This window comes from Melospiza melodia, chromosome 30 (assembly GCF_035770615.1).
Source record: "Melospiza melodia melodia isolate bMelMel2 chromosome 30, bMelMel2.pri, whole genome shotgun sequence".
NCBI lineage: Eukaryota > Metazoa > Chordata > Aves > Passeriformes > Passerellidae > Melospiza > Melospiza melodia.
This window is the reverse complement of record NC_086223.1, coordinates 6,009,116-6,031,263: the sequence shown is the minus strand read 5'-3', so window position 1 is coordinate 6,031,263 and position 22,148 is coordinate 6,009,116. Positions and strand designations below refer to the sequence as shown.

At 48.5% G+C, this 22,148-nt stretch overlaps 2 protein-coding genes across 8 annotated transcripts in view; both read right to left on the bottom strand.

Annotated features, from left to right (window-relative positions):
* The window catches only part of MRC2 (mannose receptor C type 2), a 28,831-nt gene extending 24,477 nt beyond the window's left edge, over positions 1-4,354 (bottom strand). Inside the window, exon 1 of the mRNA XM_063179117.1 lies at positions 4,240-4,354. Within this exon, the coding sequence (XP_063035187.1) occupies positions 4,240-4,354 (115 nt within the window). The remainder of the gene's footprint in view (positions 1-4,239) is intronic.
* A 6,657-nt stretch (positions 4,355-11,011) lies between these two features.
* Positions 11,012-22,148, bottom strand: part of TLK2 (tousled like kinase 2) — a 42,686-nt gene continuing 31,549 nt past the window's right edge. For all 7 annotated transcript variants that reach the window (XM_063178942.1, XM_063178946.1, XM_063178940.1 and 4 more), the window contains 9 exons: positions 21,892-21,989; positions 21,431-21,512; positions 19,675-19,766; positions 18,543-18,632; positions 17,897-18,066; positions 16,332-16,470; positions 15,139-15,250; positions 14,139-14,246; positions 11,012-13,663 (listed from right to left, as the gene is read on the bottom strand). In XM_063178942.1, coding sequence (XP_063035012.1) covers positions 13,490-13,663; positions 14,139-14,246; positions 15,139-15,250; positions 16,332-16,470; positions 17,897-18,066; positions 18,543-18,632; positions 19,675-19,766; positions 21,431-21,512; positions 21,892-21,989 — 1,065 coding nt within the window. In that variant the 3' untranslated portion in view covers positions 11,012-13,489. The remainder of the gene's footprint in view (positions 13,664-14,138; positions 14,247-15,138; positions 15,251-16,331; positions 16,471-17,896; positions 18,067-18,542; positions 18,633-19,674; positions 19,767-21,430; positions 21,513-21,891; positions 21,990-22,148) is intronic.

Sequence of the window (22,148 nt, the reverse complement as noted above, 5' to 3'; positions counted from 1 at the left end):
CCAGAGGTTCTGACTCCCAAGGAATGCAGGGACATGAAGGCAGCACTATCCTTCGAATGGCTCCAGCCAGGATGGAGGAATGCAATGGATTCCACCAAGAACAAGAACATAGTGGGAGAGGCAAAGGCTCTCTCCCAGGACACAGTGGTCACTCAGCCCTGAGCACTGCTCTGGTCCCAGATCCTCTGACTGTCCCCATTCCCTCAGCCACCAGCACCCCAGACCCCCAGTGGTGTGATGTGACACGCAGGACAGCCCTGACATGTCCTCATAGACAAGGTGCTTCCAGCACAGTTGGCAGAGGACTTATCAAATATTTCAAAACTACTAAAGAAACTCCCCCCAAAATGATGAAAGATCCATAGATTTCTTCTCTACTGTTTTTCCAGCATCACTCCTAATGTTCCTTCCCTGAGCAGTGGTATCACTGTCTCTGGACAGGGACACCCCTATTCACCAAACCTAAGAACATTCACACTACCAGGGGCAGTCTCTGGTGTCCCACATACATATATATTTTTAAATTAAAATTATATTTACCATGAAACTTCCCACCAGCTGCCCTTTATCTGCCTCATGCCCAGCACTTCCAGACCAGGCCATTACCGGGGTAATGGGACCTTTACTACAGAGCCCCAAGCTGCCGTGTCGGGATTCAGACAGAGGAATGGGAAAAGCTCCATCTGTCCATTCCACCTATGCACCATCCTGCAAACAAAGCTGTTTTACATGGAAAATCCCATATGCGTCCCTATTGCGACATCACAAAGTGCAGTGGAGAAGTGGAGGAAGACAGACATCCCCATTTCTTCTGGGAGTTCCAGCATCAACCCAGCTGTGTGTCCAAAATTCTGTCAGAGGCCCCTTCCCCAGTAGTATAATTTCCCCATGGAAATTATACTGGAAAATACTCTGTGCCCCCTGAAAGCACCAAACCTTTGCTCCCAGACTAAAGAGTGCTCCCAGGAATTTGCAAGTCAATCCACTAATCATCTTCTAATCCTTAAGAAATTACAGATGGGCTCTTTAAGAACAAGAGCATCTGTGTGGGTCTCTTTTGGGCTCCAAACAATCTTAGGAATGAGAAAAATGTTGATGCTCTGCGAGCTGTGCACAGTTCAGATTAATTAAAATCCTGCTCCTCACTGCACGTGAAGAAACAAATTTTACAAATTGCTTAAACAACCGATCAGGAAATGCTGGCTTAGGCTGGGTTGGAGTGGGTGGGAGGGCAGCTACCACTCCCCCTCCCACCCAAGATCCAGCCACATTCATGGAACTGAGCAGAGCATGATGATCGTGCAGCACTGGGACCTCTGGCAGAGCTGGACCAAAGCCTTCCTTTCCCTGCTCCAAGCACCCACCGAGTCAATGGGACCAGAGCCTCTTGTGATGGATTTATCATCTGGAAAAAATTATTTAGTACAGAGGGATGACAGCACCCTCAGCACACATTTGCTTTGATTTTGGGGCAAAACGTTTCCTTGGAAAATACTTAAGGAAGTAATACTTAAAGAAAGTGCCTCTGCCTGCAGGGAAAGGTGCAAAATCCAGCCAGAGAGAAAATGAAACCAGAGAGAAAAATCTGCCACGTGGCTTTAACCATCACCAAGACCTCAATGCCTGAAAATGCCTTTGCACACGCTGTCAAGGAGCACCTCCCCATGGGAAACCACCTGGGGTCCCCACACCAGCTGGGTGGCTTTAGGGGAAGAGGACAGTTTTGCAGTCGAACAGTTTTGCACGGAAGGTTAAATTAAATCTCTTTTCACTCTTGTCATCCCCATCCCCAAGCCTGCTGCCACGTCCCAGTGCTGCTGTGGCTGCAAATGGCGGGGAGGTGAGGTCTCCACTGTCCCTTGTGCCCTGCCAGGTTCCAGCTCTGACCCCTTTTCCTGCTCCCAAACAGTCTGAAGAAGATCGAGATATAATTTATTGGGACTGCATTTGCCATGCAACAAGCTATTTCCATTATGAAAGGGGAAAATGGGGGGCAAATTAATGGAAAGGCAGCTGTGTTTGCTCTACAGGCTGTAAATTCTTTCCAGGTCCCTTTTGCATTCTCGGTAACCCACAGCTGACATGGCAGGACCTACACTGAGCACTGGATAGGTGGGTAGTTGATCCAGCACCAAATCCTGGCATTGAGATAAGGACCTTGTCCTGCCTGCAGCCATGGCAGGATAGCAGCTGCTGCCTCAGTTTCCCTGAGAAGGCATGCAGGTGCCCACACAACGCTGCACAGATGGGTGAACTGAAGGATATTCCAGCAAGGAGCCTCAAACCTCCAGCCAAGAGCTCTGCTCCACCTTTCTGGCTATCCTGGAGGTGAGGGTTTGGCATAAACCTCTCAAAGAAGCAAGAGCTCCCCAGGGGAATCAATGCTTGTCTGCTGGGCTGGCCCCCATTGAAAGCATCCTTGTGAACAAGGAACTCCTGGGACTATTCCATCCTGATCCAAAACTCCCAGTAAGGATCCTCTCTGAGCTGCAATCCGGGCTGGTGCTGGGGGATCCTGGATGTGGCACCTCCATTGGTGCCATCCTCTGCCCCCTTCACCCACCAGGTCAGAAACAGGACTGATGCAGGGCAGGAGCAGCTGACAGTGGGGCTGGGGGGTGCTCAGCACCAGCGAGGCGTGAGTGACGTGGCCCTGGCGGCTGCTGAAAGCCGCCTTGTTCCTCGCCCGGCCCAGCACGGGCTCGGCCGCCACCGCTCCCGCCCCAGGCCGGGATAGAGGTGCCTCTGTCCTCACAACTGCCAGACTTGGAGCCCACTGACATTTTTTGGGATGAAACAGCCAGAATCAGCCTGTAAAGGTAGCAAAACCTGGCTGAAATGAAATAACCCCCTAAAAGCCCACAGAAGGAGGAATTCACGGCCCTCAAGTAAATTATGGGGAGGTCTAACAGGAATTCAGCTGTGAGAAGTCCAGCTGAGATGTCTACAAACAGCAGCAAACCCTGACCGCTCTTCCAAGTGCCCCAGGGTGAGGGGTCTCCTTTCCCATTGCTTCCTACTTTCTCCATCTCCCAGCCAAGCAGCTTCTCCTCTGATGCCAGAACCGACCCCTTGCTTGCCTGGGATTGCTGCCCACTGTCATCGAGTCCATGTTTGCCCCTTGAGTGCACTGTGAAACTGAGGGGAGAGGGGAAAGCCCTGGGGGGGCAAGGGGAGATGGGAGAAGGGATCAGTGTGTTCCTATGCTGCCACTTCCAAGTCTGCTTTGGATTTGCTAAATGTGCTCTGACAAAATAGGCCAAGGGATTACAGTTCTTTTCGGGCAAAAGTAGTCAATTTTGCTCTTTTCAAATCTTAAAATTTTCTGAATAGAGCCAAAATAATTCAAGGAAGTCCCAAAAGCAGTTCTTTAGTTCTAGGCTAGACGGTATTGGGATGAAAAGGGTCTCAAACGGCAATTTCAGGGGCCATGAAGAGGAGCCTCCAGTGTCTGGCTCGTAGTGCCTTCAGAAGGTTAAAAAAAGCTACGATACAACCCGTTGACTTTATTGTGAAGACTTACTAGAAGAAAAAAAAAAAGTTTGCAAATACACACTCGGGCCCCGATCCGATCAAAAAAAGATTTTATGAAAATCTTTTTCATCAGATTAACACGTCGGGAGAGGGGAGTGGGTCAGGATGCGAGAGGGCGGCAAGCTCCAACAAATCCCTTCGGCCCCTTCCCGACCTCCCGCTCGGCGAGCTGCGGTCCCCGAGAGACAAAGGGCCGGCCAGGGGCTGCGGAGCGCCGCGGGCCGGGGCCGCCCTAGGCCCGGAGCCCCCCTGGCCCCTCCAGCGGCCGCGGAAGCGTTTCCGCCGCCTCGGCCGGCGCTGCGTGGCCGCTTGGCGCGGGGAGTTAAACTCAAGAGTGATAAAAGGGAGTGAAAACGCGGCGGGACGGGAAGAAAACACGGCGCGAGCAAACTGCAGAAAACAAAATGCGGCGGAAGGCACAACGACCGGAGAGGGGTGGAGTAAAACAAACCGTAGTAAAAGCAAATGAAACATTCCGCGAGGAGATAGGCCACAGCGATGCGATCCGCGTTAGAGCGAGGCAGACCCCCCCCCGCCCTGCGCGCCGCCGCCGGGGTCCCGCCACCCCCGCCCCGGGGGAGCCCGGCCGGGGGGCGTCCCCAGCCCCGTTCCGGCTCCTCGGCGTGGTTTGGCTCCTCGCCCCCCCTTTTCCCCCCGTAAGAAAACTCGGGAAAGTGCAGGGAGGGAGGGAGAGCGCGGTCCCACCTGGGTGCGCAGCGCCGAGCACCAGCTGGAGCCCGAGGAGGCAGCAGAGGGGGCCGCGGAGGGGGGGGCACAGCGCGGAGCAGACGGGCCGCGGTCCCGCCGAGCCGCGCCCCATCCCCGGCGCTGCCCGCTCCGCTCCGCTCGGGCCCCTCCTGCCGCTCCTGCCGAGCCGGGAACGCGGACGGGGAGCGGGGCGAGGGGAGGGGGAGAAGGAGGAGGAGGAGGAGGAGGAGGAGGAGGAGGAGGGACGCGAGCGGGAAAGGAGGGGGAGAAATGTTACAAAATAAAATAAGAAAAAAAAACTGAAGCCGGCTCGCCGGGCTCAGACACTGCGTCAGCAGACCGGGGTCCGGCCCAGCGGCGGCGAGAGAGCGGGGCACGGCCCCAGCCCGGGGGGCTCCGCCCGCTGCAGCGCATCGCTGGGGCCGGGGGTCCGGGAATGAAGCCCAGCCTGGCCAGGGCATCCCTGCAGACGCTCGGGGATGGCTGGCTCCCGCAGCAGATACCCACGCAGCCCTCTCCACACCCCGGGTGGCCGCAGTGCCTCGGTACGGGGCGGAGGGCGTGGGGGAGATGCCCGCGGTGCCGCCGGTCCCGCTGCGGGTCGCCAGCGTGGGACCCCACCTGGCCGGGGAGAGCAGCCAAGGGCTGCCTTGTGCTCCCGCCACACAACGTCGCTTGCACCTCTGGGTGCCAGGCAGAGTCATCTCATTCCAAGCACAGCCAGCCCAGCTGGATCCTCCTCCATCCATCCCTGCGGTACGGAGCCAGGCAGCTCCCAGTTCAGCTGCGGACGCTGAGGTTGGACGCGGCTCACGACACCTCCCACCACAAGCCCAATCCCTCCAGCTGTGGGGCGCTGGTGCAGCTCTCCAACTTCTGGTGTTTTGCTTCGGGCATGAGACAAAGAACGTCCACAATATCCAATGTAGGCTCCACCTCCAGAGCTGAACATAAAAGGCTTTTAAAAACTTTTAAAGAACTTTTAAACTTTTATTTTCACACCTCCACTCCAGCAGGGCTGCCCATGGCCACAAAAGCCACTCAAAGAAGGCAGTATACATGGAAAACACTGGAAGCAGGCATATTCCTGGCTTTTTACATCCATTTGGTGCATTTGGGTGATGCTCATGGTGCCCATTCTTGTGGGAGCATCCGTAAGGGTGTAGAAGCCTTACCTCCTCAAACTCTCCTGGGATTTGAGCAGTGCAGGGAGAGTCAGTCAGTCCTTGAAACACAGACTCTGCCATACAGATTGAGGGGAGATGATGCTTTTGAGGAGACCAAGCTGATGGCAGAGCTCCCTTGAGGAGGAAGCAGGATCTGGCCCCAAGATGGCACAAACCCCTGAGGGGGTGAGGAATGGGTGTGAGCCAGCCATATATTGGCTATTCTTCATAAAATAAAGGAATCTGTTGTTTCCCAGTGATGCAGGAAGGACCTCCAAGCTGGTGCCAGGATGGGCTTTGGGGATGCAAACCCTCTGGGGGAGCTAATTAAGCACATGAGCATCTGGACTGTTGGTTTTTCTAAAGCAGGGATTATTTTTTAATTGCTACAGCACTGAGAGAAAGGCCTTGCTGGCCTCCATGGCTGCCACAGGAATCAAGCATGACAGCCCAGAAGAGAGGAAGGAATCAGCCAGATCCTCTCTCCTGTCCCAAAAAATTGGAGACAACTCCAGGGGGATGCCACCCACTGAGACACCAGTGGCTGGACATGATGGGGCTGTGAAGTCCCCATGAGTGGGACCCTCCACACATCCTGGACAAACCTGACATCCCTTTCAGGTAAGCTGAACTCATTCGAAAGAAGGAACATAGCAGAGTCAAAAGGTTTTGGATCCCATGGAACATTGCTGCTTCCTGGCCTGGTTCATCCTGTGTCTTGGAGGCCCCTATGCTGCATGTGATTAGCAGATAATTAGCACTTCTTAATTAATTTCTTCAACACAGGCCAACATCTCCTTACCTACTCTCTTCCTAATCCGGTTTAGTACCAGTTGAGTTGCTACTCAACAGAGTGGATCTGGTGGAAATGTGTTTTTCCCTTGGGATGTTTCCAGGCTGTTTGACCCCTCTGGCCCTAATGAGTTGCTGCCAGGCAAGGACAAGGGGACATGGCTGAGTGCAAGGGATGGCCAACTGCACCTCTGGCCACAATCTCAGGAGAGCTCCTTGCCTCGGAAGATTGATTTGGAGCAATGGGCTTATCCCAGGATTACCCAGAATTTGAGATATTCAATGTCAGTAGCTGGTTCCCACAGTTGAAGCATCTGTATCTTGTCATTTAATTGGAAAAATAAACTCTGGGTTTTGGCCAAAGCAATATCCCGTGTCGGGAGTGGTCACAGTGGCAGGACTGCAGTAGGATGGGTGAAACAGCATTGGCTCAAGTGAAAGTCATCCTGCAGAAGGTCTGAAAAACATTTCTGCAGATAGATCCAAGCCACTTGCCCGCCTTTGGCTGGAGGTTTGACCAGGTCAGGAGCACTTGGGAAAAAGCAGGTCAGTCAGGATGCTCAGCAAGTTGCAAAATATGTCACCAACGTGGAGTGGGACCCAACCATAACTGTGGGGGAGAAACCTCAGATTTGGAGCAGGGGTGCTCAGTGGCAGTGAGGCACCCCATGACCAACTAAGTTTAGGGCTGTCATGGGGCACGTTTGTTGTTTGCTTATGTGAGAGGCATTAGAAGGAAATGATTTGGGGACCTGTGGACAGCATCTGTAGCCTTCAGAATTTTCTGAAGGAAGGTCTGGCCACCTATGAGGGCTGGCAGGTTCTAAGGGTCTATTTATTGTATGACCAGGGAGGCAGCATGTCCTGCTCTGTTACACTCTTCCAAGGGTGTTCCCCCAGCCCATGGCTCTCTGCAGGACTGAGGGCTCCAGGAGAGCAAAGCCTTGCATGTGGGCAGCCGCTGTTGGGGGACTCTGGTGTCAGGGGCTTTGCTTTTTTGGGGATCAGCAGCACCTGCCAGGTTCTGACAAAAGCTCAGCACTGCCTTGGCCTCATTCTGGCCCCAAAATAGGGCTGGTTGGGCCAAGATCAACACCCACCTGGCAGGCACTGTGCACTGAGGTCACTGCTTGGGGAAGAGGCCGTCTTGGCGTCTGCTGGCTCCTTCTCCCTTATGCCGGGAGCAGCAGCAGCAGGGAATGGCCACGTCGCTCTCTCTGTTGGAGACAGGCAGCAACAGCCAGTCCAGCTCCCTCTCAAGCTCCAGGCTTTGCACAGCAGGCAGTGAGGGTGATTGGTATCCTCTCGCTGGGATGTGAGGTCTGGTGGGGAATCCCATGGGGGTACAGCAAGGGACTCATCCCCAAGCTTTGCATTTGCACCCTTCCCTTTGGGGAGAAGCCTGGGGACACCATGGAGGGGCTCGGCTCCTGCACAGACCCGGGCACGTTGGTTGTCATCAGGGCCCCATAGTGATGCCCCTGAGGGTTTGGTTTTCTCATTATGGTTCAACATTGCAACAGCAGTTCTCAGTGCTGGTGGCTGAGGCTCCACTCCCAGGCAGGGAGTGTCGTAGGGCACCTCCTGTTTGCGTCCCGTGCTCCTCCCAGTGTTTGGGATCAGCCCCCTCAACACTCAGCTGCGAGCAGAGGGATCCTGGCCAAAATGAAGGGCCCTTTCCCTGCCTCCGGCCCAACTGTTCCTTTGGCTCTTGCAAGGAGCAAATGGAGCTTTGCCAGGTTCCCTTAATGTGCTTGGTCAGCCTCATTCCCCCTGACCTCCTTCCCAAATTTGCTGTCTCCCAGCACTGCAAAAGAGGTCCCTTTGTGGGTGCCCCATACAGCAGCTCTCAGAGTTCTTTGCTGCTCTGTCTTCTGCAGCCCTGAAAAGTCAGACAAGTTCAAGCTGCAAATAATTTATTAAAACCAGATGTGCTCACTTGGAGCTGCCATGAGGAATTTCAGGGCGCTCCAGCCTTGTGAAGAGCAGCGCTGAGATCCTGGGCTTCCGCTGCGGGGGCGAGACAAGGCTGGGGGCTGCCCAAAGAGCAGGGCTGCCTTCTGAGCCTGTTGCCTCTCCTTCCTGCCTAGCCTCCCCTGGAGGGCTCCTGGAAAGGGGCAGATAGAGAATTCCAGCCATTTACAAGAAATTTTCCTTTTAGAAAAACACTTGCTCTGCATGACTCAAGAGCAAATTGGCAGAACTGGCCTGCAGAGTGGGGAGGGAAAGCAGCTGGAGAGTAGTGGAGAACAGTACATCCTGAACAGCATCTTCCTCCTGCCAGAAGTGGGTATAAGACCACAGAGCAGAGATCTTAACCCTGTTCCCTTGCCCTTTGCAGCAAGAGCAGCATGGTCCAGTTGGCCCTGAGTGCTTCATTTCCACCTCTGCCACTGCCTTACCTCATAGCCACAGGCACGTTCTCTTCCACTTCCATCCCTCACCAGTTCCTTTAGCCTAGAGGGGTTTTGGCATCAATCCCAGCCAGTCTCCTGGGTTTGGGTGTGAGTGTGTGGATTTTCAGGATTAGTAGGAGCTGGGATGAGCCAATGCTGAACAAAGCAGGTCTGGAGTCCTGATCCTGATGTGGAGCTGAGCCAAGAGCAAGGCGGCTGCCGACAGGGCAGCGCGTGCTCATGGTTCTGATGCAGCTTTCAGCCAGGAGAGGACAGGGCTGAGCAGAGCTCTGCATTTTTTTCTTCCCCTGAATGCAAAGCAGAGCCAATCACCTTGTAACTTTGCTGCTGGTGTTCCCCAGGGCAGCCCAGGAGGGAATGGGAGATCTGGCCTGAACATGAGGCTAAATCTCCCTGTCTTCATCTTGCTGCTGCTCACAGCATCCCTGCATTTTTTTTCTTAATTCCTGTGTTTTTATCTCCATCCCAGTATTTTAACTCCATTTGGACCGTGGCACTGCTCTGCACCATCCCTGCAGCCCAAGCAGGGAGGATGGGAAAGCAGCTCCTGGCCACGGCAGCCTGGGGGCTGCTGAGGCTCATCTTACACTAGTGGGGCAGATGGTGGATAACCTCTATATTCAGGCTTTCCTGAATCAGCTGAAAGCACTTCAACCACCCCTTCACTGAATGTGTTTGGAAATGAGTAGCAACAGAGTGAGTGAAACACAAGCTGCAGCTGAAGGTGGAGGGAGAAAAAGACTACAGTAACCCATCCCAGGAGGAGATCCAGGCTGGGAGCACAGAGGAGCAGGGAAGAGCACACAGAGCTGGTGGTAGCATGAGCTCTGTCATGAGCATGAGCACATGCCAGCAGCTTCTCCTGGCCTTCACACCCCCATGCAGCTACAGCATGGAATGGGGGTGTGTCTCAGCCTGCTCCCAGAACAGACAATAGTGTCCTTGTGGCCAAGAGCCTGCTCCTGGGTGTGAATGTAGCAAGGGGAGGCCGAGCTGCTCTCCGTTTGTTTGGCCTTTTGCCCCCACCCAGGGTGATGGCCAGGGGGCACCCAGCTGCCCCTGAGGGCAGCACTGGGGCCAGGGAGAAGCAGAGACCACAGGGAGAGCCATGTGCAGCCATGGAAAATCAATCTTGGTGCAAAGATGCATCAGCACGTGGTAGCAAAGCTTAGGTCCAGGCTCACTGGGTGTCAGAGTTGTGCCTAATTATGCTCCCACACACTCCAGTCTCCTGTTCTCCTCCAAGCTGTGAGTAGGAAGGTTTAGTTTAAGGCTGCTTGAGCCAAGCTTGCGTAGCACCCATAAAACAGCATCCTCCAGCAGCAGATCCCAGGCAGACAGTGGCAGCGGTTGCAAAGCTCACACTGTGGGTTTGCCAGGTCACAAAATAAATGGGACTGGCCCATTTCGTAGAGGGAAGCTCATTTATAGCATGACTCCCAAATGCGAATGTAGGAGGCAAAGCATCCAGCGAGGCAGCCCCTTGGTGAATCTTGATCCTGAGGGCATCAAGGTGTGTCCCTAACCCACTGCAGGACAATGATGATGCTGCTGCTGATGCTACTGAGCATCGTTGCTGCCTCTCCTGGCCCAAATTTGTCACATCATCTGAACTGGAACAGGGGGCTGGAAATGATCAATTGCAGCAGCAGGGAGGGAGCCAAGCTCGCTCAGTGTTTAGTTTCACTTGCACTCACTGAGCTTGACTTCAGGCACAGTGAAGGTCAGGTCAGGTTTGCAGAGTAACCTGGGGCCTGGTGACTGTTCATCTGAGGAAGCAGCCCTGGCTCCTGGGGGATGCCTGGGGATGGTCAGCACACGCCTGTGGAGGAGCAACAGAGTGAGTTGGGCCCCAGCACTCCCCACTCCAGATACAAACAGACTCAACATCTTCAGCTGCCACCATCCTTTTGAATTTTCTGTTGTGTATTTTTGTAAAGCTGACAAAGCCCAGCCCCGAGAAATTAAAGGAGCTGAGTTTCATCACTGCTCAGGGTGGTTATTGTGGGTGACTGAGAGGGAAGATTTGGGTGTCCATGGGTTGGGGAGTGGATGGAGGGTTTGTGACCCACAGATTATCATAAAGAGAAAAGGTGTTTTTTTGTGTCCTCGACTTATATGGCTTCTAAAGAGCAGGTGCTATTCTACAGGAAATGAGGGACAAATCCACCTCAGCTTTTTAATTTATGTTCCAGGACAAGATCAATATCAGTAATTAAGTGACTCGGTAATTTTCAGCAATTCCCCCTCTGATGCAGAGATCTCACTGCTCTGAGCTATGGAATACACCCTTCCTCCATCTTTCCTCATCCTGTCTTGTGTCATCTCTGTGCAGCCACTGCAAGAGAGCTCATGCCAATGCCAAGAGCAGAAAAACAGTAAAAGCCAAGCAAATCAGTTTCTTAAAACTTATTTTAATATCCATATCTCATCTGTTGGGTAGAGCCAAAACAGTCTGGCCTGGTTTAAGTTACAAATTCTTCATACACTTTAAGTAAATGAACAGTGTGGCAATAGGGTCTGTTATTGGAAGTGAAACCCATCTTAACAAGGGAAGTGTTGCAGCCAGAATTCTACCAGGGTTCTTCCCTGCTATCAGCCCCAAAAAGCCGTCACTGTCCCCTGGCCCTGAATGGGTGTCGCACAGCAGGAATAAATGCTTTTGACACAAAACTAATCACACCCACAGAGATGCACACACTGGATGGCCAAGAAACAATGGGACCAGGATAGAAAAAAACCCTTTTAGAATTCTCCCCGATGTGGACAGATACCAAATCACCAGTTTCGGCAAATGGGATGAAGCACCAACTCTGATTTCTCCTGACAGAGGCTCAATAAACATTTTGAAGCTCCTTGCTGGACAATTAACTTCTGGCTTAGAGCAGCAGGCATGGAAAGGGCCAAGAGAGGATGGCTGAGGATTTAAAGATGCAGTATTTTTGTTCTTTGTATAAAACACTACAGCAGTTTAGACACCACCCTAAATGCAGCTGCAAGGGAGTAAATCCAATTAAAAGCCCAAGAGTCACTACAAAAATAGTAAGAAAAATCAAAGCAGCAGTTCTCCACTTCCCTGGCCTGTTGCTTAACTCCAACAGACTGCTCCATTTCTCAGTTAACAAGTTCCTGATCAGGTTTAAGCACAGTATTTGCAGATGATGGCTTACAATAAGGCGGACAAGTGGCAGTTCTGAGTGCATGATGGAGAACAGCACTTGCCAGGAGATGCCAGTGGGGTAACAGAACCACCCAAACAGCCCACAGGCTGCCACAGCTGTGAGTACAATCCTGGAGCTGTCCCACAAAGGATCCCCCAGCCCACAGTGGTGCAGGGACTGGGTTGGAAAGTGTGCACAGGGTGGTTTGTTTTTTAACCAGCATCCTGAATTGCAGTAGTGCAGGGCTCATCTCCCCCCTGGGACAAACCCCGCTCCTGACACTGCATCTTTAAATATTTCTGGCTAAGAACTCCTGCCACATGTTAGGAGCACTCCAACCTGGCTGCCACATGTTCAATTGCTGCGCTTTTTGTGTTTTCAGTTTTCCTTCTATGTGGGAGGGAAAAGGAAGCAGAGTGAGAGGCTCCCACTACACAGCAGGCAGATCCAGCTGAAGGTAAAGACCCCTCCACACAGATTACAGGAGGGAGACAATAATTAGGGTGTTTGCTCCTTTCAAGAACATTATCTCATTCCCTGCCACCTGAAATTGGATGAAGTGATGGCAGCAAGTTTCACAAGTCAGCAAGTTTGAAAACTGTTGAGGGAGATAGGAGGCTTTGCTGCCAAGTCACCCAACAGAGAGGAGCAGACAAGGCTTCAGCTTCAGAACACTCTAACATGAACAAGAGCAATAGAGAGCTGTGTGGGCACAGATCACACCTGTGACACCTGAGCCATGCTTCAATCCCCACTTGCTCTCTGCCTGCCAGCCAAGATCAGGCTCACAAGTGTGGAAAGCAATGTGAGCATGATGGGCTGGGTCTACAAAAACAGCAGCACTTCAACACATTAAAACAGTGCAGCCATTGGGAGAGCAATGAAGCAGCAGCTGAGACCTTGTGGCAGCCTGAGCTGTGATCCACTCTGATCACAGAGTGACACAGGCCTGTCCTCCTAGGGCTTCGCCACCCTCCTGAGAAGGTGAATCATTCCTAAGAGGCTGTCCCAAAGGAGCAGAAAGCTGCACCAGCTGCACAATGGACACTGCCACATACCTGCTAATACGGGTTTCACTAAGACCAGAAAACTGTTTTCTTCCAAAAAATTGTTATTTTAAAAAAATTGAAATTAATTAGGGGTAAAACACTAACTCTAGTGCCATGAACAGGCAGGATCAACTTTTTTCCCCTCCAAAGGGCAAAGAGTCATATACCATCCCCAGCTGAACCTTGGTGCTTCGAGCTTTTCAAGGAGATGTTACCTAAACTTTATTAAAAGAAAAAGAACAATGTTTAAATATCAACACTGGACTAGCCCAGTCTTTTTTCCAAAGTCCACATTCTTCATATGAAGCACACACGGCGTCCTGGATTCCCCAAGGCTGCATGTTCAGAAGTTCACAGTACATGGAACCATGTCTTTTTGTTTATTTTTTCTTGAGTTTCCCCTCCTTGCTCAGAGCAGCCACCCTTTTGTGGTCACTGACTGGATAAACCTCAAGCCATCTCCTATCCACATGGCTCGGCCTAGATGCTGAAGGCTTTCTTGATGAGAGTTGATGTTGTCATGCTCTATGGATGGAAAAAAGCAAGAGAAAAAAGCACCTGGTACAGGTTTCTTGAGACCCTTGTGGATTCCTCTGTTCCAAAGGTGTTTCTGAAAGTCTTTTTGCCGGTTTCTCAAGCAGTTTTTGGCCTATTATTCTGTCTCAGTTTGAAGAGCTGTTATTGGATGATCCAGAGGTTGATGCAATTGCAGCTCCAGCTGGGCTGCTTGTGGATACAGATTTGCGGATGTGAGGCAGCAAGTAGGGGTCACAGGCCAGCTGCTGGACATCTATCCTGTCCTCCTTCCGATAGGCCAGACACCGCCTGATGAACGCCTGCAGCACCCCAAAGTCAAAGCAAGAATTAGTTTCTATGACAGAAACAGGAAGCTTTTGATTCTTTGGGAGTGGGGCCAATGTGACAACCTCAGTGCCAAAATTTCTTCCCTAGACACAGCCCAGCTCCCGCACTAAATCTCATTTTGGACCAGGAGAAGCATGGGCAGAGTCACCCAGTGTTCAGTGCTCAGCCTGACAGCTGCAGTAATCATGGAATCACAGAATGGTTTGGATTGGAAGGACCTTATAGCTCATGTCATTCCAACCTCTGTGCCATGGGCAGGGACACCTTTCACTAGACCAGGCTGCTCAGAGCTCCATCCAGCCTGGCCTTGAACACCTCCAAAGATGGGACATGCAAAGCCACTGATGATTGTGTGATAGGTGAGCATTAAACACAGAACTCTTGCTGGCTTTATGAAAATCAGGAGGCTGGAACTGCCTGTGCTGCCTGAACCTCAAGCAGATTTACCTTTGCTTCTGGTGTGACTACTGGTTTTGGAGGGAACTGCACCTCAGTAGCTTTCAGGATTGTGTTCTCCTGCAAGATGTCCTGTTGTGACTGGTTGTGACCGAAGGGCTACCAAAAGAAAGAAAATGTCGTTAAAGGTTGGTGACAGGCATAAAAATCCCATAGCTCTACTGTTTATCATCACATGACATCAGCATTTTTCCAGGCAAGCAGCCCACAGCTGCTGGGAAGGTGCTGCAGATACCAGAGAACCAGGACACATTGCTCCCATGCTCAAATGAACAAAAGGGATCAAGCTGGAACATGCCTGGCTTGCCCAGTAGGGATCTCCACCCGCATCCACACCTTGTGAGTCTGTTAGACCATTGCCATCCACCTGAGCTAGCAGAGATTCACCCACTCATCTCTACTGGGCAGGTCCCATGTGTCTGACTGACAGCACTGAGCATCACGTGTGTCAGCCCCAGCTTTCACAACATTTAGTTACCAGGGACTCCTGAAAACAAGAGCCCACGGACTCCATTCCCTTCTCCATCCTATCTTTCCTGTTGTCATAAAGCTGACAAATCACCTTTTCCTGATCCACGCTTTCCCCTTCCAAAAAAGTCATCCTAAAAACTCCTAAAGTGGGTCTACTTCCCCCCCCCCCATCAAGACCAACAAAGACTCAGGGCATGGAAAGTGTCACAGACAAGACCAGACCAAAAACCTCAGATGACGAATGACACACCTGTCCTGCCCAAAGCAGCCTCAGTGGGAACATGCCCAGTGGAAAGAGATGTTCTGCAGAATGTCTTTTCTGAAGGAAATGCTAAAGGTAGAGCACCACACAGCCCAGCCTATGCTCCCCACTTCCATTAGCATGCACTCTGCCCTGGAACTGATGGCAAGGAGACAAGGGAGCACATTCTAAGTCTGTGGAGAAGGAAGCAGAAGCCTGGGTTGCCTCCCAAAAGGTTTGGGAAACACCACTAAGAAAAGAAATTGAACACCTTCTTACCTTTCTGCCATATAGACACTGATAGAAGATGACTCCCACTGACCAGACATCAACTTTATTTGAAATCTTTGGAGGTTCTTTCCCAACCACAAAACATTCTGGTGGTAAATACCTGATTAGAAGGAAGTGTTAAAAAGTTATGAGCAGCAGCTTCAAGTATTATCTATGATTTCCTTTGGAACAGAAAATTCTATGATCAGATACTGGCTTGGGACTCAAGGGTCCCATTTCATTCCTGTGCACCTCTGGGCCAAGATCACCAATGCCTACTCCTTCTGGGAACAGTGATCCCAAGGACTCTCCAGATGCTTGTGTTCTGAGCTAGTCAGCACAGTCAGTTTCTTTTCACCAGAGCACGTAAAACAAGCCCCATTCTCTTTTACCTTCAGAACTTGTATTTGCTGTTGAAAGGGTTGGCCAGTAATTCCACAATGAAAAGCACACAGCCAAAATACCTATTTCTAGAAACACAACCCTGTATGCCATGCCCCAGTTAAAGACACTCAGCTTCACTCAGGGTACAGCTAGTTTAATTTTTAGGAACAAAACAAAGCTGTACAACACAGAATGGCCCAACAAATTTTCTGTTGCCCATGGTGACAGTTTGCAGCTTGGGTGACATCTAAGAGTCACACTCGGTGACACTCACCAAGTGTCTCCTCTCAGCCAAGGGTGATACAGTGACACTTGGCAAAGAAGATAAAGAATTGCTGAAAACATTCAGGATGCTGGTTAAAAAACTGTTCATTCAAGTGAACAGACAACACCATGAGATTTACGTATTTTTCGAGAGCTAGCTAGGGATCTTCACCTCCTAATTTCAGAAGAATACTCTTTATCTCCCTGATGCACCTGAATTTTCAAATAGGTACAGTATTTCCCTTGTTCTTGCTTAAGATGTGAGATGGAGCCACTCTGGATTGTGAAAGAGCAGCCAAGCCTCACTCCAGAGCTCGCTATCTCAGCAGCTTTTCACCAGCCTTTTGAATATGAGCTGGTTTTCAAACACTGACCTGTTGAACAGTAAAAAGCTGCCAGCCTCAAAAAGAGCCGTGTGACAACAAAAGCAGTTGCCAGGTCTCAAACCTCCAGTGTGTCAAGCTAATAGCAGCACACACAGAGCTGACACACTTCCAAAGCTGTTTATAAACTGCTCTTGAGCTTAACTTGCAACTGCCCCAGGCATTGCTTACCAGTAAGTACCAGCCCCCTGCGATGTCAGCTCCATGCCATCAACTGAGTTGTAGCTGTCATCGTCCATGATTTTGGAAAGTCCAAAATCTGTGATTTTTATCTCTCCACATGCAGTACCATTGACTAGAAGAATGTTACCTAGAGAGAGGAAGGAAACAACCCTTAGGATACACATTTATCAAGAATAAAATTGCATTGAGCCCTGCATAAGGACAAAGGACCTACAGTGAGCTGCACCAGATGTTTTAACTCTCAAAATCCTGAACTTCAGAGACAACTCAGGGACTACCAAGTGCTAGAGCTGATCTGCTCGTCTTGAATGACCTAAGTGACCTCATATTGCTTGGAGCCTCCAGATCCTGAGCCCTGTTAGCCAAATGAACTTCAAGCCCAGGCTTTGACCCCTCCCAAAGATCTTGTTGGAAGGGCAGGTCAAAAAGGAGGATTAAGGAGAGAAGTACACATACACAGTTATGACTCATTCTGCCCGTAAGTTTTGACTTGCCCTGTCTTCTCAACATGCCAGAAATTTTCTCCTTCCTGACAGTGACTTTCTAAGCTCAAAAAGGACAATTACTGCTTAGGCAAGAGTCTTTTATAAACCCATCAAGAAGTCAGATCATCACTGTTTTTCTCCAAGCCTACAATAAAGTAGCAAAACTGTGTGTGATGGCAGCAGATGAATCACAGCTCTAGGCAGCTGCAGGCAGAACCCAGACAACTTGGGAACAGCCGGGGAGGAAACGGGGTCACTACAACCAGCGCAACATCTCCCGTACACATTCCTCATGCTGATGCAACAAACCACATCACAAACCAGTTACACAATGCTGATGAGGTGCCACCAGTACAGGGAGACCAGCTAGGGATAATTCATCCATCTCTTTGGGTAGTTTACTGGATTAGGAAAAAAGCTATGTAGCCAATGTGCATCATTGCAAAATGAAGCATTTCCATTTTCTCCCTTGTGGCTCTGTCTCAGCAGTAAAAGGAAAATATACAGCACCATTTCGGGAGGATCTTCTCCCCAGCAGATGTAACTGAATTAACTCAAAGGCAAACCTGAGCCGTCTGACTGTGCATCCTCAGCTTTGGGAGCTGACACACAATATGAAAAAACAAACATTTCAAAATTAGCTTCTGCCATCAAATTCTCAGCCAGATGATTACAGAAAGAATAAGCCAGAAGAATGGGAACATGAAGCACACCAGTAATTGTGGGAGACTTTATGAAGCGATAACAAGCTCTTGAAGAGGAATACAAGCAGGACATTAAGAAAAACTAACAGAGCCACTTGGTGGTTCAAGGTCTCATTCTTGAAAATGTTACATCTCCTTGTTTTACATGCTACTCCTCCTTGTTTTATGTTGCAATTCTGGCAGAAAACATCCTTTACACATTTTCCAAAGGTTCTATGCATTTTACGTTTTTTTTTCTTGCTGCAAGTTAGCTTTCCCAGACAGCCCTGTCTTCTTTCTGCTGCTTGAACAAAGGAAACTGCCTCATATTATCTGTAACCCATTACATTTCCTTAGCATCCTTAAGCATGCCAGCACAGCATACCTGGTTTAAGGTCATAGTGTATGATGGGAGGTTTGATTTCATTTAAGTATTTTAAAGCATTCACAATCTGCATGATAATGGATCGTGCCTCTTTCTCCGACATTAGCTTGTGCTGTTTCAGGTAGAAATCCAGATCATTCCCCTCACAGTATTCTAACACTGTACAAAACCTGAAAGAAAAACAGGAGTTGTTGCAATTAAGGCACCTGATATAAACCAGACCACTGTTACTGCTTGTCTGTAACTCACCCATTTGGCCAATATATTACATTAAGAGTCCTTCAGCCTATGAATCCCTTTCTAAAAGTAAGCTACCAGGAGCACAGGCCTCAATGCTCAACAGTACAAAGGTCCAAGATTCCCCACAGAAGACCCAGAGGCTGAAAGCAGTGCCAGCTGTGGCATTTGCCCAGGGTCAAGAGCAGGATTTACCAGTAAAGCACCACATCTGACAGAATACACCACATGAGTTTGTGAGCTGAAGTCTCCAGAAAATCAGTGTATGCTGTAAGTACACCTTGGTTATCTCTGCAGTAAAGTCTAACATTGGGGTGGACACCTTCTGGACTTTCCTGAAAAAATTTTAAATACTTTGTCTTTAGTGAATTGGTCAAACAATGGGAAAGGACAGAGCAACACAACTTACGAGTCAGTATCCAGTGAGAAGTAGTCATATAGTTTAACTATTCGAGGGTGATCCAGTTCTTTGTGAATTCTGTACTCTCTACATGCATGTCTGAAAACAGCAAAGTCTGAGCATTAGTCATACAAGTGACTTAATTTAATTTCTCCAGATAGTGAATCCAGACACACCACACAGCAACCAGCTTCAATCAAACCCATGCACGTTCCTCAGACAGCTTCAGACAAATCAAGTGAAGGAGGAACTGCACAGAACAGCTCTTAGGAACCACAAAACTCCAGTGCAGCTCCAACCCTGGCAATGCTACAAAATAACTCATCTTGATTAATGGTACTGCTTGCCAAAATAGAATAGCCTCATAAATCCTTAAGAGATTCAAGACAGCTGAATACAAAAATCAGCAAGTTCTAGAATTCCATGATGCTTAGCAGCCTGATTTCCAGGCTTCAAATTCAGCTTAATTTGTCCCAGTGACTTGTTGGGGAATTAAGAACATAGCTTTATCTTGGATAAGGCTTGGTTGTTACTCTACAGAGTTATCTAACCCATGGCATTAGGGAGCAAGAGTTACCAACAGCAAAAAGCTTCCAGTAAAGAATTTCTTCCTAAGAAGAAATTAATTTATTTTAACCCTGCTCTCTTTCAGGATGAAGCCATTTCTCCTTTGTGCTGTTACTCCAGGCCCTTGTAAATAAGTTTATTTTCATCTTTCTTGCAGGCTCCCTTCAGTTAGTGGAAAGCCACAATTACGATCACTTATTCTAGGAAACAAAGGGAAGGGGGAAGCTTCCAGAGAGCACAATGCAGGTGTGTACCTGAAAGATGGGGAGGAAAAACTATTTCCCATGGAACTGCTTGAACATTTCAGAGAGAAGCCACTTCAGCACTTTTCTCACAGAGCACTGATGCTTTAAAATGCAGAAGCACAGGGCTTATACAAAACTTTGTGTGCATATGCACATATTTAAAGTATTTCTAATCTGACCAGAACTTTTGCAAGTAGCTACTGGGATAGAAAGTTGCTTTTGAAATGCAGCAAAGATAGGAAAAAAATTGGCAGCCTGTTCACAGGCACTGGATAACCAAATGCAGGAAGAATTGGGAACGTTGCTGGCTGCTTTACAAACTCACTTACTTGTGATAGTTTTCTTTCTTCTCATCCCTCCAGTTTTTATTTAACTGGTGTATTTTCACAGCTACGTATCTCTGTTCTGTTAAATCAAATGCCTGCAGAGAGAAGAGCTGAAAATCAGTAGGAATCACAGTCTGAAGTTAATACTGCAAAAGCAGACAAGCTCTAACAAACCAATATCCCCACCCAGGAAATCAGCATTAAAACAGTGAGGGAAAAGCAAACTCACATTTTCATTTGATAAGTTGCACTAATGAATTCAAGCAGCTTTGAAAACAACTGAATATTCTGCACTTTGATCTGACCTTCCCCATGGGATCTAACTCACACTGCATTGATTTTGGCATTTTACTATCAGAGTTGCCAAAGGACCAGGAAGACTAAATTACCAAAATACAGAAAGTTTTTATACTGGGAAAGACCCTGCTATTATACCCCCAAGTCCAAAATTCATTTTCTACACTTGAGTTAATAAAAAAGAACCCTCAAAATACAGAAGATTTTTCAATGCTTTGTTTCACACCGGTAGCTCAGCTCTCCAACTTAAAGCATAATTTTTCAGCATATGTAAAAGCTGGAGAATTCAAGAATTTAGCAGAGCTGTGTGATCCTGTGCTTTATCCTTCCCTCCACTTCTTTATTATTTAAACAGTCCTTAAAGAATGGACCTCTGAAAATGCACTCACGGAGCAATGCAAAAATCTTCTACCTTGCCTGAGAGCAGCAACAATAATATAATGATTTCCAGGCCAGGACAAAATGCTGTGGTAAGCAAACAGGCATAATGTGTGTTCATCTCAAAAGTTGTCACTTAATTCCTAATGCTTAATAGATTGGCCAAGAGGAAGGGCTAAGACTTCTTTGTTTTAATAACAGTTACAACTCTTAAGAGCAGGCAGGTAGGAAACACTCATGCCCTCTTGCTTTCATCTGTGGAACCAAAACTTTCTGCTTAGTCAGCAAAGCAGTTCAAAGTACTTTAGACACAGCTCACACCTTTCCCCCCCATCTGAGCAGTCCAGTCCCCTTAGTTTAGGTTCTTATTTTTGTGCTGCATCAAAACAATAAAGCACCATGAAGTTTCCAATATTTGCACTGGCACAATTATTTCCATTCTAGCCAAATTCAACATGAATTCCAAACTTCTGAGTACAAATGGGGTATACTGAGAAGTGGAACAGCTCTTAGTGTAATAGTCAAATAACAAGCACCAAATTATCCCAGGTCTTGGCTGTTAAGAGTGTTGACACCAGGAATTCTCAGCTCTAAGGAATTCCCAAAACTACACAAACACACACACACTGCCCCCAGTCTGCTATTTCAGAGGGTGAAATGAAGGCACAAGAAAAAGAGACACAAGAGCCTTATACCCTCAGGAAGTACAGGCTTTGCTCTTATTATTGGAGCTATTTTCACTTATTTACAGAGATGTTCAGACTTGCTGTGCCATCTCAGTAAGGCTTAGCCACTGCAGGTACTTGTGCACAGCATTTGAAGAAATAAGTGGTTTGTTTCTCTGTCCTAACAAAAATTGAAGACTTGGTGCAACACTTTTTGACACTCATTTCAAGGAAATTTGACACCTGAGGACAAGGCGAGCACCTGAAAATCTCAACTCTGATGGCTAATACAAGCCAGATGCACCATGAGCTTTGTACTCCTTTCTTCCCTCCATAACTTGTACAACATTGAGAAAACAAGTGTAAAAACTCTGCTTCCTGCAGATCCAGATTAGACCAGATTGCCATTTCCAAGTTACCTTATATACTTCACTGAAGCCACCTCTACCCAGAAGATGTAGCAACAAATATCTATCATTTAGCGTTGGATGGTCTTTAAATCTGGTAAGAAAGACACAGTGTAAGAAGACAGAAACAATGACCTCCTCTGCACAATAAATTACAGCTACTGCACAGCTAAGAAATTATGTTTTCACTTTCAGACAGAGAAATATAATTGTGTTAATGACTGACAAATTTGATGCTATTTGATCACTCTGCACTAATGAAAGACTATTTAAGGGTACTTTGATGAATGTGGAAGCCTGTCTTACATGAACTTAAAGCTATACCTGTACCACCCCACAATGAAGTGACTATTGAGTTATAAAATCAATTTTAAAAGGATTACGTAAGAGATTATGAAAAGATTGTTTCTTGTTATGAAAAGAACAAATAAAAAATTACTTTAAGTTCTTATCCCTGAATCCTATGTGCTTACTGTGAATTATCTTCATTGTGTATCCTTTTCAATTCCCTGATGTGCAGATTTCTAACCCTCTCTAGTCGTTCCAGTTCTGCCTGGATCTCAGCTTCTTCCTGCACAAGGAAAAACCGAAAGGAAAACACAACACTCTGTAAGGTACTGCAGCTAGTGTTTCCACCTGACTTATGGAAACACAAATGGAATTCCACTTTTGAAGAGGTTATTGGCATAAAACGTGTCTGGGAGATCAGAGAGATGGTCACAGTCAATTG